The sequence below is a fragment of the Numenius arquata genome, chromosome 3 (assembly GCF_964106895.1).
Source record: "Numenius arquata chromosome 3, bNumArq3.hap1.1, whole genome shotgun sequence".
In the NCBI taxonomy this organism is placed as follows: Eukaryota; Metazoa; Chordata; class Aves; order Charadriiformes; family Scolopacidae; genus Numenius; species Numenius arquata.
The window spans coordinates 54,360,445-54,373,490 of record NC_133578.1 but is presented as its reverse complement, the minus strand read 5'-3'; the positions used below and the strand labels follow the sequence as shown (position 1 = coordinate 54,373,490).

Genomic DNA, 13,046 nt, shown 5'->3' with positions numbered 1-13,046 from the left:
AAGCTGGGAGTTTGTCAGGAGACTGACAAATTTAGAGTCCTTACACTTTTTGGCAAGTGCACACGCAAATGTCAAAGCAGTTTGTAGGCCCTGTGCATCCATGACAAGGCTAGGGAATTTAGGGACCGAAGAATGTCTTTGATGATGCAGGCTGGTTCTGCCAAGCATTTTTTTCTTTTGGAAAGCAATTGCCTCCAGCAGGCACAGACTAATGTGTTTTGTGCAAGGGGCTGGCTGCAGAGATGCTCAGTTCCTATTTGATCAATGTAACTTCCAGGGATAATTTGCCATACTGAGGAATGTAAGATTTACATCTTAGTCTGGGCCAAATGATCTTTTACCTCCACTCATCTCTGGTATCTGTATAGTAGGAATGCTGTAAGCACTACACAAGAGAGAATTATGCAGCAGAAATTACTGAAGATGTCTGTTACCAAGTCAGTGTCGGAATAAGGAATTTTTAGCTTTAAAGTTTGGGCTTTTCTTCTTAGACAATAGTTCTGTTTTAAAACTGCTGTCCAAGAATTCCTTTCTGCAGTCGTTTGAGGAAAAGCCGTCTCACACATACGAAGGCAATGGAAATGCAATGAATATGAATATTACAATAACCTCAATATCATTGCCTAAGTCAAGATAGGGCAGCAGGTCATGGTGAATGGTTTTAGTTAGGATTGAGATCAGCCATGAACATGTTACCATTCTTTTGGTAATAAGTCTCCCCAAGTAAGGCTTCCATTTTTGCAGAATAAATGTTTTTACTGAGTTCCAGCAGAAGAATTTCTCTTCCAAGTATTAAGGGGTGATGAAATAAATGCATGTCATGCTCTCAGCATGTCATGTTAGAAAATAAGCAAACAGAATTAACGGTATTTTAAGATGGCGTATATAAAGATAAAAGCTCCACAGTATATTAATCTGATTAAAGTGCATATTCTTTGGTAATAAGATTTCCCTTTGGCTTTTTTCCTGAGGTTTGGAGAGAATTATTATTTTATTATTATCATTGTACTTGATGCTATACCAAAACAACTGTTCCAATTTGTTGCAATTGGTTCTTGCTTACAAGACCATCAAGTTAATTGTTCAAGACATTTTCCATCAGACTCACATATGCTTTTGGCTTTCAAATATTATATCATTTTTGAAATGAGATACTTGACTCAAGTAATTACTTGGTGGTCAAGTAATTTTAGAAATCAAAGAAACAAATGCTTTCTAAATAAAATTTACTTACGTCTGCATGTTTTCTGATCCTCTTTTAGTACATATCCCTCCTGGCATTTGCAGATGTATGAATCGTCATTATTAACACAAGTATGTTCACACCCATGGGCAACTGATTTGCAGACATCTTTATCTAGAAAAAATTGAGATATTTATGTGTGTTCTATTTAACATATTTATAAATTCAAAGACTCCAAACACGATATTTGAAGACTTAGTTCTGTTTTACCTCAAACGAGGACAATGACAAAGAAGTATAATATCTTTATTGGTTTATGTAGCAATGCTGGAGAAGAGTGGCTGACAGACATACTGAGTTACTTACTTCGACACGTTTTCCCATCTTGTCGCAGGACAAAACCCTCGTGGCACTGACAGCTGTACGAATTGTTATTATTAATGCACACATGTTCGCAGCCATGGTCAATGGATTTACACAGGTCTTTACCTGAGATTTGTTAAGAGAATTTCTTATTAGACCATTTCTCAAATGCAAAACTGGCATGAACAAGCTTTGAGTGAAATTAAGTCTTTTATGACTGAAAAAACATATTCCCCATAAAAGTTTCAGCTACTCACTCCTGCACGTTTTCCTGTCTCGCCTCAATATAAATCCCTCGTGACACTGACAGGTGTATGAATCGCCAGTTGGAACACAGACATGCTCACAACCATGGTTGACTGTTTTGCAGATATTTTTACCTTGGAATAATGAAAAATATATTTAGCACGGTTAGCTAGGTAAAGAACTTTCACAAAATGTAAAAATAATGGCAATAATCCTTCCTAAAGGACCTCACTTCCATGAAGCTGGTTCTGTATTAAAGACACAAATAAAACACTACCGTTGCATAGTGTGTTTCATTAACAGACCAGGAAGTACAAAACAGAGATTAAACAACTTACTCCTACAAGTTTTCCCGTCTTCCCTCAGTATGAAGTCCTCATGACACTTGCAGATATAGGAATCATCAGCATTAACACAAATATGTTCACAGCCATGGTCAACTGAGTTGCAAACATCTTTATCTGAGAAGAGTGGATGGAATTTGTGAGGTGAGGTTCGTTAGGGAGAGATAATACCTTTTGTTTACCAACTCAAATAGTTGGAAATCACAAACATACACATGTGCAAACACAGCCACAACACTTAAAAGTTGTGACTCAACTTTTAATAAAATAAATACATTCATACTCAAATAAAAACATACTTTTATATCTCAGGCTACTCACATCTACATGTCTTTCCATCTTCCTTCAGTATGAATTTTTCATGACACTTGCAGATGTAGGAATCTTCAGTATTCACACAAAGTTGTTCGCAGCCGTGGCTGACTGAATTGCAAACATCCTTGTCTGCAAACCGAGGAGTTGGTAGTCAACGTATATCAGCAGAGGCCTCGATTATATGTGTAATTCATTGAATTAAGTTCTCATGCTACTTACTTCTGCAGGTTTTCCCATCTTCTCTCAGTAGGAACCCATCATGGCATTTGCAGATATACGAATCATCGGTATTAACACAAACATGTTCGCAGCCATGGTTGACTGATTTGCAAAGATCTTTATCTGAAAACAGATGACAGCTCTTGCCGGTTAATGCATTTCTACACAACCATAAACCACAGATAAAAAGTATGCTGATAAATATCAGACTACTTACTTTTGCATGTTTTTCCATCTTCTCTTAGCAGGAATCCCTCCCAACACTCACAAACAAATGAATCACCAGCATTAACGCAAGTATGTTCACAGCCATGGTTGACTGATTTGCAAATATCCTTGCCTGGGAATAGTTAGATAATATTTAATGTGGTTTGCTAGTTAAACTTTTTTTATAAATACAAAGACTGTAGGGGTAATCCCAGAGGCAAAGAAAGATGGAAGCCTGCAAACTGAAAGCAAATCTCTGGCTAGTGAAATGACAGACAGCTTAGCTTCCACAGAGCATTCTTTACCATCTGAGCAGAAAGAATTGCATGGTTTGGATGGCATCCCACTGACAATAGATCATTTTAGGACTAATCTGACTAGATTAAGGAGGAGTTTACGTTAAGAGCAGTAGGAGTGAAAGGAGGGAATAATTTAGTAGCATCATTTAGCATAAATTCACGCTGCTAAAACCAAAAGTAAGTAAAACACCACAGGACATGAAGCAAAATAATTCTTTAACCTCCTTACATCAATGCCAAGAGTCTGCATAAACAAAGCCCAGAAGAATAGGAACTACTCATTTAAGAGGATAAATAAAATCAAACTGGTATTGCTGAGAATTGATGGGAGGATTGGTATGACTGCAATGTTAAAACCAGTTGGTTAAAACCTCTTCAAGAAGGATAGATGGGGAGAAAGCACAGAAGTGGAGTCATCTATCAGCATTCCCTGTTTCTTTTTCACTGCAACACAAAAGAAAATATTCTCAATTGCTAATGGAGAACTACCTCCGCCCAGCAAGTAGAACAGTATTGACAGCCAAGTTCAGATTGACTCTTCAGCAAAATACCTAGGTTTCATGTGTAGGGAAGAAAAGCATATTTTTACAAGAACTTCTGTCTGAGCCAAATTACCTCAAGGTCTCACGCTGCCAATACAAAAATTTCAAAAACTATTACAGAGGACAATCTTCTAACTCAACAAGCATTAAATTTAAGACATAGCAATCTAAACTACATCCCATTATAGCAGATAAAGAAGAAATTATCATTTAAGTAAAAATTAGCATCTGCTTGTACACAGCTGTGTGCAACTCAGACACATTTGTTGTTTATAAAAAGAATCAAATACAAACCAGCAGCAGACATGGCTACCACTTCAAAGGGATGAATTTTACATAGCTAAAAGCAAATATAAGCCAGAGTATTTTGGGATGGGTAGAAATAATACAAAAAATAATAAAATAAGTGAATGATAGTACTATTTAAGGTTATTTTATTAGATACCCCCCACAAATGTAGTCCCATAATCTAAAACGAATGCCAGAGTAGTTAAAAAAGCAACCCCATCTAGAAATTGAAATTGTAAACAGCTATAAGATTTGAATAATGATTGAAAGAAAGGAATATTCACAGCATTTACTGAACACAAAAATATTAGGAATTTGAAAACACTGAAATAATAAGAAAAAAGATAAGGGGGTGCATGGCCAAGAAAATAAAGGATAGTATGAGTAAGTTAGTTATTTAAAGACTATTAGGAATAAAAAGCATTCTAACAATGTATTGTTAATTAATAGATAGAAATGGTAGAATTCCCAGTCTTAATGCAGAAATGTTAAAAATAATTAGTGTACTCAGATCTGAACTTATGAAACAGGCTACTGATAATATTGTTGGAGTGAAGAGTTTCATCAGCTGAGAAGCAGGTCCCAGAGCAGGTCCTCTACTGAACACAGACTTTTTAAAATCTGTAACTCCAGATAACTTGCAGCAAAGAGTTGTAAAAGACCTGGCTGAAGAACACCTTGGATGCTTAGTGTTATTCTTCAGTATCTTCTAGAACTCCAAGGAAGCCCCAAAACACTAAGCAGTCTCCATCCCCAGTGTATGCACACACACTGAAAAAATACTACTGTTTGAAAAGGATGAGTAGTTCATTGTAAGCCTGTCAGCCTGACATTGATCTGCAATAAAGTAATGGAATAGGTAATGTGGAACTTGATTCAGGGTAAAATCAAAGAAAGAGAGTATCAATCAACTTGGTGCTAAGGGAAAATAAATCATGGGAAACTAAACAAACATCTTTTTTAATTGATTATGAGACTGGTTCATCAAGCTCATGCTATTCATATAATGGAGCATTCAGTAAAGCAGCAGTCTTGCTATTTCTTTTGATTAAGAAAACAGACAACAGAACAAACGTTATATGGATTAATATTGGCTAAAGAGGTCTTCAGAATAAATTGTCAATGGGGTATCATGAAGTGGCTTGCTTTAGATGAATTTGCCTTGCTCCTCTACTACTTAACATTTTTGTGAACAACCCAAAAGAAAATACAAAATAATCACTGACAAAGTTTATAGGTTACTCCAGAATACAGCAGCTGCTAATATAAAGAGACATGAATCTTTTTGCAAGCTGGATAACAGCCAATAATTTGTATTTTAAAATAGCCAGAATTAATCTTATACATTTAGAAACAAAGAATGAAGGCTGTACTTACAGGATGGGGTCACCTGTGTGACTGAGAGTCATAAACAGCTTATGATCATGGTAGATAACTAACTGAACACAAGTGCTAGCACAGTATTTTGGTTACGGACTAATACTACCTTTGGTCATAAAAACCCACAGATTAAAAAAACAAACAAACAAACAAACAAACAAAAAAACCCGATAGGTAGATTCAAATAAGAATTAGGTGGCTAATAGTTCCTCTACCCTGGACGCTGCTGTGTCTCCTATTTTCCACAAGGATGCTGATAAATAGCAGAGATTTTAGGGGAGCAAGACTTATGAAGAGATTAGAAAACGTATAAAGAACCTGAAGCAGTTTCATCTGCTTATCATTTAAAAAGGAACATGCTAAGGGGTTAAGTTAAGAAACAAGTTAAGTCATAATCTGCATGAGTATACAGAGAACAACACACTGGCAATTAGAACTTCAACCCACCAAAGTAAAATGCAGCAATGTCCTACGCTCAAGATTAAAACTCAACATACTTCATCTAGAAGTGAAGTCCACAATTTAAAAGCTTCATTCAAACCTTAAAACTGGCTGATTTTCTGAAATGTATTTTTAGTTCAAACAATAATTAATTCATAGAAGTCTTATGATCTATAGAGAACAATATTCAGTTCAGAACACTATGAATCAGTGAATAATGCCCTAATAAAAAGAAAATGAAATATCTTCTTTTATTTATAAGCTACTTACTTCGGCATGTTTTCCCATCTTGCCTTAGTACAAATCCATCATGGCACTGGCAAGTGTATGAATCGTCACTATTAACACAAAGATGTTCACAGCCATGACTGACTGATTTGCAGATGTCCTTATCTAGGAACAATTTAGATTTTATTTACTACAGTTTGATGAATGAGAATATTTCCAAAATTTTAAAGACTAGAAGTAATAAGCTCCTAGTAAATAAAGAATCTATCCTCCTTTTTGTCAGGCAAAATCCCCTGTAAGGGGGATTCTAACTTCTTCTAACACAGTATGTTTCTTCAGTAGACCTCTGAGTGCAAAAGTATAGAAAAATACAATAACTTACTTTTACAAGTTTTCTTATCTTCCCTCAAGATAAAACCCTCATAGCACTGGCAAATATATGAACTATCAGTATTCACGCAAACATGCTCACAGCCATGGTCAATAGAATTGCAAACATCTTTATCTGGAAAAAAAAAAAGGTTTTAAAAGTATTTAAAACATGTCTACGAATGCACAGATTATAAAGGAAATCTTCTATTAAACATAAGAATACTTACTTCTACATGTTTTTCCATCTTCCCTTAGTGCAAATCCCTCATAACACTGGCAGATGTATGACTCATCAGCATTTACACAAACATGTTCACAGCCATGGTCAACTGAACTGCAAATGTCTTTATCTGGGAACAGTTGATGATATTTGGTTAAAGCACACCTACAGCGAATGTATCACGTAGGGGGAAGTAATAGCTTTTATTAGGTCTACTGATATCACAGGAAGAAATGGGCAAAGATTTCGGCAGCAAACACTTCTAAGTCTTGGTACCAGAAAAATTGTGGGTCTTTTTTGTCTCCAGTCATATCAGTTTGGCTATTAAAATACACTTTTTCTGTCCACAGACTCTCTTACAAGCTTCAGGAAGGTATAATAATACTACTCTTTTATTATAACAGTAAACTGTTGTTGTATTTGTTAGAAAAGTTCCACAAATCTACATACTGTAGATAGAAGTCTGTGACTAATTATTAGAGTACTTACTTCGGCATGTTTTTCCATCTTCTCTCAGCAGAAAACCCTCATGGCACTTGCAAACATACGAGTCATCTTTGTTAACACAAATATGCTCACAGCCATGACTGACTGATTTGCAGATATCCTGTCCTAGAAATGATTTATATAAATATAGGTTTTGAATGAAAACATGTTAAAAAAATGTAGATATCAAAGGAAAGATTTTTTTTTTTTCCAGTGGGAATTGAAAAAAACCTTTATTTCCTTGCCTGATGCACATGCAAAAATGTTCAATAGATACCGGTCACTCACTTCTGCACGTCTTGCCATCTTCTCTCAATATGAATCCCTCACGACACTTGCAGATGTAGGAATTGTCAGCACTAACACAAACGTGTTCACAGCCATGGTTGACTGATTTGCAGATGTTTTTACCTGGGAATAATTTAATAGATAAAAAATTGTGTTAGTTAAGGGCAAGATGTTCAAAGTCTCACAGTTCCCAGATACTGAATGTTCTTTTCCTTGCTAGTGTACTGGACTCAATCCTCCAAATCATTTATAGCACCTGCTGTCTTTTTTTTTTTTTTTTTTTTTTTGCAACAAAAAGGTACATCTTTGTCCTGCTAATTTTACAACCTTACTATTAAGGAAAAGTGCACTGTTCCAGTTCTAGAGTTTGTAGAATTTCACGTGTCCCTAGCATGCAGATTAGTGACCCACAGGGATTTCAAAGAGCACCTAAAACTCACATCCACATTTCAATTAAACTTTCTGGTGAGAAATAGATCTTTCTACCATCATCTTTTTACTTTCAGTAATGCACCTGCTCAAACCTGAAATATTTATGCTTTTTTTTGCTCTGTGCTTAAGTTCAGAAGGTGTTTGTCACTTTTCTGTAAAGTAGGATTACAAGCGTTTCATGTATGTAGTGTTTAAGGGTAGCGAGAAAGACAAATTATATGATCCTGCTGCGAAGTTCTGGAAAATTGTCAGCTATAATTGGGAAGCAGATGTTCAGTGGGACTTTCTGATACAGAATTTAGATCCAATTCATATTTCAAAATAAAATAAAATAAAATAAAATAAAATAAAATAAAATAAAATCTATTAATTAATGTTAGATAAACTAACATCTTACTTTCACTTTCTTCCCCCACATCATTTATTTTCCTGCAAGGACTTAAAATAGAATAGGCTATTTGAGTTGGAATGGATGTACAATGGTCATCTAGTCCAACTGCCTGACCGATTCAGGGCTGACCAAAAGTTAAAGCATGTTGTTAAGGGCATTGACCAAATGCCTCTTAAACACTGACAGGCTTGGGGCATCGATCACCTCTCTAGGAAGCCTGTTCCAGTGTTTGACCACCCTCTCAGTAAATAAATGCTTCCTAATGTCCAGTATAAACCTCCCCTGGCCCAGCTTTGAACCATTCCCACGCATCCTGTCGGTGGATGCCAGGGAGAAGAGATCAGCACCTCTCTCTCCACATCCCCTTCTCAGGAAGTTGTAGAGAGCAATGAGGTCGCCTCTCAACCTTCTTTTCTCCAAAGGATGAGATAAACCCAAAGTCCTTAGCCGCTCCTCATGGGACATTCCTTACAGCCCTTTCTCCAGTTTTGTTGCCCTCCTCTGGACACATTCAAGTACCTTCACATCCTGCTTCAGTTGTGGGACCCAGAACTACACACAGTGCTCAAGGTGAGGCCACACCAACGCTGAATACAGCAGGACAATCACCTCTTTTGATGGGCTGGTTACACTGTGTCTGACGCACCCCAGGAAGATGTTTGCCCTCTTGGCTGCCAGGGGCTACAGGCTCCATAGCCATAGGCTGTCTCCTGTTGAGCCTGTTGTTAACCAGCACCCCAGATCCCTTTCTGCAGGGCTGCTTTCCAGCCATTCCTCTCCCAAATTATATTTTTGCCGAGTGTTACTCCATCCCAGGTGCAGAATCGGGCATTTTGACTTGTTAAATTTCATCCCATTAGTCATAGCCCAATGCTTCAATCTATCTAGATCCCTCTGGACTTCTGCATGAACAGAACATTTCACTTGCTTTTAGAGTGTCAGTGCTTTTTGAGACAGACAGAATTTGCCTCTGCTTCCATGGAATAACAAAGTAGGGTGTGGTTGTGATACACAAACTGAGAATAAGGAGCTTTTCATTTGTCATGGTAAAGTCTGGATGACTTTAATTTTTTTTTCTGTAAATGTTTTTTAACAACCGACTAATGAGATCTATGGATATTATTTGGATTACAGTTACAAAATACCTAATGCCTGTGTGTTTTTCACAGACTTATCCATGATTCTTCTTTGCAAATTTGCAATGAATTTTTTCTTGATATCCGCCACTCATGATAACTGCATGATGTAGTCAAATGTGTAATGCAATTACAGTATCTCTTTTGCAATCATCCTTGTCCCATGCTGGGCAAAATGAACTTTGCATTAATAACATTGCAAGCTTCATGCTGTGTAAGAATTTAGAAACAGTATGTATTTTTGCCTTGTTTTCAGAAGAAATTTACTGTTGTCCCATATAAGGATGTAAGTCAGAATAAAATAATTTTGTATCTAGAACATTCAAATTTCAGGGCTACTTTTTAAATGGCACAGACATTTAGGGTGTGATTCAGCTGCCTAAAAGTATGCATCCAGTAACACTTTAGATGTTTTAGCATATCCAGGATATTGACATACTTCTGGCAAATGTCACACCAAAGGGGAAACTTTTGGAATCCTCAAGTATTTAAAATGACACTGGACAGCAACATTTAGGCAATCAAATCCTACCTTACAAATTTCTTCTAAGTGTGTAATAAAAATCTAATTCTCAGTTGCTAAATAATAACTTACGTTTACATGTTTTCCCATCGTTACGAAGCCTGTATCCTTCAAAACACTGACAAGTATAAGATCTGTCGCCATTTACACACAAATGTTCACAGCCATGATCACTCAGAGCACAATAATCAACTCCTGCAGGAGCAATTGAAGTTATTAAAAAAATTGAACAAATAATGAATCAATTATTTTTCACCTCTAGTTTTTGAATGGTAAATAAGCAAGTAAATATAAATACATTGAACTGCTTAAACGATAATCCAGTTCCTTGTCTGACAATATACATACAGCTTCAATAAAATGTAAAAGGGCCTTGGGGTGTACTTTCCACTGGCTGCTTTAAGCAGAGTTGAGAAATCATACTTTCCTATGCTTAGCATAGCTCAACAGAGTCCACGTCTCAGTACTTACATGTTGAATTTAAAAAAAACTAAAACAAAACACTCCAGCAATGTTTTTATGTAAAACAGTGGCAAAGACAGAAGAGCCACCTTGTGAACATTCTCCTTTAAGTACAGTCTCTAAATGGCCCAGTGTGAAGGTGGCAGTCCCCAGAACTCACTTGTGTGCCCGACCCAGCTGCTGTGTGTGGCAGCAAGCAGAAAACCTCGCAGGGACCACAGTGAGCTTTGGCTTAGACTATTTAAGCTTTTGCAAAGAGCTGAAAATTACAAGTACTGTTGAATATGGTCCATTTTTCATCTCAAACTTCCTATGTGTTTCTTCTCTGTAATATAAAGACATTGGACCCTCGGGACCTGCAGGCAGCACTTGCTGCTGTCTATTGGCTACATACGCAGTGTCACTCATTTGTTTGTAATTAGTGTTTACCATTCAGGTGTTCCCACAGCTGTCTTAAGATACTTGTGCCTGGGTATATGACACCAGAACTGTAATTCCCAGATGTTTTCCCATTAGGAGTGGTATATGTTAAATCCTTATCCCTTCCATTCAACTGCTCATTCAGGAAATCCAAGTGCCAAAACTCTTTTCATGATAACCTAAAAATGTCCACGAGGTTTCAACAACTCATCTGTAGCTCACGAATAGGACAAATCTCTTTCCTAAATATATATAAAGAGAGGTGTATGCTGGCAAGAAGAGGAACTATTCAAAAGGGCTCAGTTTCATTGCATATAGGGATTCCAAAAAACACAGTACAGTACAGCCTGAAGGAAAATAACTCAAGAGTGAAAAAACCATCTCTTTTTACTACAAAGGAAGAGAGATTTTCCATTTGCAAGCTGATAAAACTCCATAGTTTGGCTCTTTCTAAATTTCCAGTGGTTCTTTTAGATAAATGTCTAGATAAATTGCTTCTAGTAGACCCTATCGCTGTCAGATGGACACTAGTTCTGCTTTTGCATTACTGTCTGCCCCTCTCAAGAGAGCTACAGTGGCAGACGGAAGTCTGTGGAGATATTGGATGGGGCTAAAAAGGTTAGTATGGCAGCAAAGACAAGGTTAAAGACAAAGACAAATTGCCTTTGCTGATCTGTCTCACTTCTCCATAGATAATTTTTGCCTGAGCACTTGCAGTTTGACTTCTGTTAAAACTGTGTTGCCTGAGTGCAAGAAAAGCAGCAAACTCTGGAGCAGCTCCAACACTCAACAAGCTTGAAAAATAACGTATCTCCAAACTGTAGAAAAAGTAGCCAAAACTCTCTCATCAAAGAAGTCTGGGAAAAGTCAACAGGCAAAATGCATTCACATTCCTCTTTTCCTGGCCCTTTCTAAATATTGTTTGTCCAGTGAAGGAGGCAATTCATCTATTCATGAAACTGCAATGATTCTCCATGATGATTAGATTTATAAAGAGTGGAGAGCTGTCAGGACAACTTTATTTCACTTATTGAGGGTTCACATGCAAAATGTAAAGCTCAGTGTGGGACTCTCACTTCTCCTCCTGTGCCAGATAAGCTGGGGGTCTGCTGTCAAGATGACTTGTCAGTCAGACACATTTGTCATGTGACTGAAAAGCTGTCCTCAATATGTGGGGAAGAACAGATCTTCCAAAACTTTTCTGAATATGTGAGGATTTACAGTTATCTTGACAAATATCCTTTCCTAAGTCCTTTTTCTGTCTGTTTCTGCTTTCAAATCATGATTAAAGTGTTATTGAAATGCAGACTGTAAGAATAAATTAAAAGGTGTGTCCTCTTCCCTGAAAGAAAACAGAAACCTTTCCTAGGTGAGCTGAGATCAAGGGGGTTCTCACAAGACTTACGTGAGCAGGTTTTTAGGTCCTCATTGATGACAAATCCTTCAGAGCACTGACAGACATAGGAGACATCAGTATTTAGGCACAGTTGCTCGCAGCCGTGATTGCTCTCAGCACAGTGGTCCACTCCTATTGATTTGTGTTAACAATTGAAGAAATCACATTAGAGCCTTAGACACATGCATTATGACACTGTAGTTAGTACACGAGGCCTTTGCAGAGCAAGGGAAAAAGATCAGTACAACTTTTTATTTATGCAGTATCCCCACCTATTTGAGTAACCTGAGTTAATTAACAACACCTAAGTGAAATTAATACAACTACCCCACTTGGCAGATAACAAACTCGACGAAGTGCAGATCTCCCTTGCCAAAAATCACGAAGGGAAACTAATGTGGAGCGAAAGGAGAACCTTGAAGTTCTGCCTGGTCTTACCTGCAGAAACATGCTTGCTTTCTTCAAAAAGCAAGACTCTCTTTTGTTCACCATAAAATTTTCTCAGAGATAAAGTATGAATATTAGTAACTCTTGAAATAGAAGTTATGGCTTTCAGGTTATTTCATAAACAGTAAATTCTTTTTCAACAGGATGAGAAAACACCAATTTAAACCTGACAACAGGTTCAAGCAGTGAAAAGCCTAGTGGGGGACAGATACAAATTGTGGGTGTAAAAGTGTCTTAATATGTTCCTCTTCTTTGATTTTCCGATTCCAAGTAAGATAAAATGGAATATTTTTTTTTTAGTCTTGTATGCAGCTGGTTGTGTGAAAGATGAAGGGTGGGGGAAAGGAGAGAGAGGTGTGAATTTGGTTTAAAAATCATATTATCTGACAGAATGGACAGCAAAGCAATAGGGCGAGAT

The 13,046-nt window shown here is 37.1% G+C and overlaps 1 protein-coding gene across 1 annotated transcript in view; it reads right to left on the bottom strand.

Moving 5' to 3' along the window:
• Positions 1-13,046, bottom strand: part of MATN2 (matrilin 2) — a 65,455-nt gene that overhangs the window by 13,184 nt on the left and 39,225 nt on the right. Inside the window, exons 7-20 of the mRNA XM_074145827.1 lie at positions 12,191-12,313; positions 9,976-10,098; positions 7,422-7,544; positions 7,137-7,259; positions 6,655-6,777; positions 6,438-6,560; positions 6,098-6,220; positions 2,888-3,010; positions 2,671-2,793; positions 2,458-2,580; positions 2,131-2,253; positions 1,804-1,926; positions 1,550-1,672; positions 1,235-1,357 (exon numbers count right to left, since the gene is read on the bottom strand). Coding sequence (XP_074001928.1) covers positions 1,235-1,357; positions 1,550-1,672; positions 1,804-1,926; positions 2,131-2,253; positions 2,458-2,580; positions 2,671-2,793; positions 2,888-3,010; positions 6,098-6,220; positions 6,438-6,560; positions 6,655-6,777; positions 7,137-7,259; positions 7,422-7,544; positions 9,976-10,098; positions 12,191-12,313 — 1,722 coding nt within the window. The remainder of the gene's footprint in view (positions 1-1,234; positions 1,358-1,549; positions 1,673-1,803; positions 1,927-2,130; positions 2,254-2,457; positions 2,581-2,670; positions 2,794-2,887; positions 3,011-6,097; positions 6,221-6,437; positions 6,561-6,654; positions 6,778-7,136; positions 7,260-7,421; positions 7,545-9,975; positions 10,099-12,190; positions 12,314-13,046) is intronic.